The 5,461-nt window shown below is 35.9% G+C and overlaps 1 protein-coding gene across 4 annotated transcripts in view; it reads right to left on the minus strand.

Moving 5' to 3' along the window:
• LOC106869305 (thyroid receptor-interacting protein 11) overlaps positions 1-5,461 on the minus strand; it is a 214,951-nt gene that overhangs the window by 208,154 nt on the left and 1,336 nt on the right. For all 4 annotated transcript variants that reach the window (XM_052971565.1, XM_052971566.1, XM_052971568.1 and 1 more), the window contains exon 2: positions 589-665. In XM_052971565.1, the coding sequence (XP_052827525.1) occupies positions 589-665 (77 nt within the window). The remainder of the gene's footprint in view (positions 1-588; positions 666-5,461) is intronic.

The following is a 5,461-nucleotide window of genomic DNA, read 5'->3' on the forward strand; positions in this document are numbered from 1 at the left end:
CATCATTGCCTTTACATATACCTTATGATGTATCAGTTGGACATTATATATAACATACATATGTGTGTGTGTATTTATGCACATATATACATATATATAGGCAGACAGACATATAGAGTATATATATATATATATATATATATAAAGATATATATATATATATATATATATATATATATATATATATATATATATATATATATATATATATATATATATACATATATATATACATTACGTATAATCATACACACACATAACTATATATGACAGAGACTTGTCTGTCCTGTCACATTGCCAACTGTTACAAAGTCAACAGTAGCTTCTTTGTCCTGTCATAATGTCATGAAATACCATTACTGGTGTTATTTCATCTCGTTAAAAGTTGTTTCCAGTTAATCGGTGTCACCAGTCATTTAAAAAGCAAAGAAACACTCTTCGTGCAAAGAAGGAATTTCACCTAAAATTTAATATTTCATATAAATAAAGAGTGTGGCCGAAAGACCTCCCATATTTTGCTAGGCCAACAATTGAGAATAAGGGAGTTTTCTTTTTGCTGCACCCTATATAAATTCTACCAGAACTCACCTCAGATTTTAGTGCCAAAGTTGTATTTTCCAGTTCCTGGATTTTCTTCTGTGCCAGATGTAATTCAGTCACATGATCTGAAATTTTACATAATAAGAATAATAACTGAGTATGGTTATGGTTATGATTGGGTTAAATGGAATTACAAAGAGAATGTATCCTGCAGCTGCTAGAAATAGCAACCAAATCTTACTGAAATCAATTAATTAAACAAGAAAAGGAAGGACACATTTTATAATATACACTATACATGAAAAAAAAAAAAAAAGAAGGGGATGGTCAGCATCTCTAGGATATATATATATATATATATATATATATATATATATATATGTATGTATATAGTGAGAATTTACAAAAAAACAAAAACAAAGACAGGTGTGTAAACAACAAACAGATGTATTAGTTTAACGCTCAGGAAGTGAGAAAGTCTTTTACGTTTCGAGCCTATGCTCTTTGACAGAAAGGAACACAGAAATAAACAAGGAGAGAAAATAGAAAAAAGTTTAGTGGCTAGCAATCTATCATGGCAAATGCCGGACACATAAATATATAAAAGTGTGTGCATGTATATATATGTATGTATATATAGACCATCATAATTTAACGTCCACTTTTTCATGATTGCATGGGTCAGACGGAGTTTGTTGCAGCAGATTTTCTAGATGTGCTTTTTGTGGCCAACCCTCGGATCTTTCTGATTTGGCGGGCGCCACTTTTTATTTATGTTTTATTTAGTGTTTTCTACTGAAACACTTTCAAACTTCGTATACTTGTATATTTTGTGTTATAGAACAGATAAAAATTTTTGTATTCGAAGTTCTTTCATGTAAAAAATTGTCGTATTTCGGTTATTTCAACCAATCACTGACGTCTATTGAGGTGAAAACAATTACTGCTATGGATTGTCAAGAAAACGTTGTGCGGTGTAATGGGATCTTTTCCCTTGAATAAAATTAGTGCTGTTGTTTGTCAACAACAACTATTGGCGGTACTGTTATTTATGACATTGTTCGTGCATTTGGGGGGTTATGAGTATTTTTGCCACATTTGGTGAAAATCTGTTCAATACACCGCCACAAACTTTTTAACCAAATTTGGCAAAAATACTCATAACCCGAACCCTAACCCTAAAACCCTAAAGCTAAAACCAGTACAAACGCACGAACAATGTCATAAATAACAGTACCGCTGATAGTTGTTGACAAACAACAGCACTAATTTTATTCAAAGGAAAAGTTCCCATTACACCGCTAGAACATGTTGTTTACATTCCACAGCAGTAATTGTTTTCACCTCAATAGACGTCAGTGATTGGTTGAAATTACCGAAATATGACAATTTTAACATGAAATAACTTTAAAAAGATAGAATTTTCTCAATAACACTAAGAGCAAAAGATGTTTTATATGACACATTCTACCAGTGTCCCAAGTTTGAAAGTGTTTCGTTAAGAAAACAAGTGGCGCCTGCCAAATCAGAAAGATCCCAAACCTCATGTGTTTGCAAGACAGGAGTGCACCCAAGCATACACACATATATATATGATGAGCTTCTTCCAGCATCTACTCACCAGAACCACTCACAGAACATTGGTCAACCTGGGATTACAGTAGAAGACACATGCCAAGGTAACGCATAGTGGGACTGAACTCAAGACCATACAATTAGGAAGCAAGCTTCTCAGCCATGTTTTGAAGCTCAGTTGTACAGCATGGTTCCTTGGGCTAAGAGCCATCTATGACAGCACTGCGTTGACCAAAGTTTTGCGAATGAATATAGCAGAAACTAAAAAGAAGCCTGTCATATGTATGTTGACGTGTTTGTGTGTGTGTGTGTGTGTGTGTGTGTGCATGTGAGAGCATTGTCTCTTTGTCTTGCCATTGGGTGCAAGTCACAAAAGTGGTGTGTTTGAAATTTTCCACAAGAACATATCTGGACTAGAAAAATTATCAACTTGTTTGGAAATGAGTGAGAACTGACAGTAGAAAGCACACCTACTCATAGAAAATCTGCATCAGTGGCAGTTCATTTAAACCATGCAAGTATGGAAAAGTTGATTATGCCTGTGTGTGTGTGTGTGTGTGTGTGTGTGTGTACATATATATGCGCACTCATCCTGTGCAATCTTTTGTACCACTCACATTCATGTCCCGAAACACTGAGGGTAAGCCCATGCATATTTTCGCCACCATCTTCTCTCTCCCAACTGGGGCAACCATGTATCTCTTCTACAGCAAGACATCTATTTCTGTCCTTCTATTGTAGCTAAACCATTCATCATGTGGCACAAAGCCACTTCCCTCAATATCACTCCCCACTTTCAGTTGAGGTGGGTGTTTGTCTTACAAATTACTTGATGACTGTGCTAGTGTTGGTGCCACTTAAAAAGCACCCAGTAAACTTTGTAAAGTGGTTGGCATTAGGAAGGGCATTTAGCCATAGAAACCATGCCAAAGCAGGGAGCAGAGCTTGACATAGTCCTCTGGCTTGCCAGCTCCTATCAAACCATCTAGCCCATGCCAGCATGGAAAATGGACTTAATGTGATGATACATATATATATATATGAAAAAGGTAGGAAATTATATTTTCACATAAAACTGTGTCACGTATAGAGCATTTAGTCCACACTGTAGTGGTCGGCATTTGGAAGGGCATCCAGCAGTAAAAATCATGCCACAACTGACCTCGCTTGCGCTGGTGCCACGAAAAAAACATTCAGTCCACTCTGCAGGGTGGCTGGTGTTAGGAAGAGCATTTAGCAGTAAAAACAGTGCCAAAACAGACAGAAATCTGCTGCAGTCTCTGCTTGGCCTACTCCTGTCAAACCGTCCAACCCGTGCCAGCATGAAAGGCGGGCGTTAAACGATAATGATGTACACACACACACACATACATATTCATAAATAAACAACATAGGTATATGTGCATTATATGAATGTAGGCGCATTATATATACACAAATATTCAGACAAACGCGCTTAACAAAAAGGGGGGAGCACCCCGATTTTAGAAGTCTCTTTAAGCTGGCATAGTTACGCGCCCTTGCTATCACACAACTTACGTGTGTATGTGTGTAAACAGAGCTCCTTTCTATCTAAAAATAGTGAGACAGTTTTTTTTTTTTAAATATCATTTCATCGTTTAAAGTTTATTTGAGGTATATTTTTATACATATTTTTAATTGTACGCCATCGAATACATTCTGAGTTCACTTAATCACTACGAAAACGAAAACAGTTTGATTACACATCGTTTGTTGACGTGGTCATGACTCGATGTTTTGTTGGCTAGCAGTCTATGACACTAAGTCGCATACTGGGAAAGAGAGAAGGTTCTACACACACATATATACGCATAAACACACGTACATATATATATATATATATATATATCAGAGAAAGGTGAATAAACGGACGCACAGATTAAATGGCAGTTCTTCGAAGTCCCATACATAATGGGAAAGGAAAGCTAAAAAGAAATAAAAGTAGGAAAAAAAAAACACTTCTAATTTTCATGAAGTGTGGGACTTCGAAAGAGTTATTTCCAACAACTGGTAATTAAGTAAACAGTGAAAGACAGAGAGATGTGGAGAGTTAGATAGATAAATATACAGTTCTATATTTAAGAGATGAGGAATTATTTACATTATTTACATTAATATCCGTCAAATGTAAATAATGTAAATAAGATAAATATACATATACACGTTATTCGGGAGTTTTTTAGGGTTTTTTTGTTACGTAAAATTAAGTATAGTTATATACAGTTAAACATTTACTGACGAAGCATAATACATATAGAAAGAGTAATATGAAGCTAGCAGAGCTAAATTTCAAAGTCAGTGCCAAAGTTTTCCTTGCGTTTTAGCAAAGAAAAACTCAGATAAAACAGAGTTCGATAAACAAACGAAGAATAATGAGTTTAAGTGAATAGGAAGAGAGTGAAGTATATAGACATACAGACTAAAATTGAGAGGGAGGGAGAGAGCGAAAGAGACACAGTGAGGGATAGAGGTGGTGGTGGGTTATATAGATAGTCCATATTGATGTAAATCAGCGCCTAAATGTTTTTTTTTACACGTCAACGAGATATGTAAGTCATTGTAGACAGTGGACAACAGCAGTGAAACCTAAACAAACTCAGATTGTATCACACACACACACACACACACACGAGGTGTGTTTTGAATAGATATGTGTGTGTGTGTGTGTGTGTTACGAACACGATTACCTGTGCATCCGAAAAGAAAAGAAAAGAAGGCCTAAACTATATAAAGAGTCAGAAATACAAAGACAGCACAGGCTTTTATCCAAGAGATATCGCCGGACAGCTTATACTGGACCCATGCTAAACCCTGGAGGTTAACGCCCCTCTTTGTTTTTTATAGATTATATATAAACACACACACACACAAAAGGTACTTAACTCTGACCGAGCAGACCTGTAATCAAAAACATTCCATCCTTATTTATTGCTATCTAGGGCTAAAGTAATGATGAGGGAGAATTCAGCAGCTATTTCTAGTATGTAGGGTGACCAGACAGAAGCTCCCTTCGTCTCACCTGGATGGGCTTGAACGTGAACGTACACACACACATATATGTATGTACGAATATATATATATATATATATATATATACACACACACACACACCGAGTTTAAATATGTGACTTATCAAGGTGTATGGAAGCCAGGTGAAGTGGTGATAAGAGATATATTGGCACTCCTTACAGTTACCTATATTGCCATTAACGGTAAAAAGGAAGTAAAAAAAAGTACTTCTAACTTTTGACCGAAGAAGACGCAGCTGACATACGAAACACATAAGACGATGATGTGTGTGATTCGAGGGGGATTTTGCTGTTAT

Source organism: Octopus bimaculoides, chromosome 11, assembly GCF_001194135.2.
Source record: "Octopus bimaculoides isolate UCB-OBI-ISO-001 chromosome 11, ASM119413v2, whole genome shotgun sequence".
Classification (NCBI taxonomy): domain Eukaryota; kingdom Metazoa; phylum Mollusca; class Cephalopoda; order Octopoda; family Octopodidae; genus Octopus; species Octopus bimaculoides.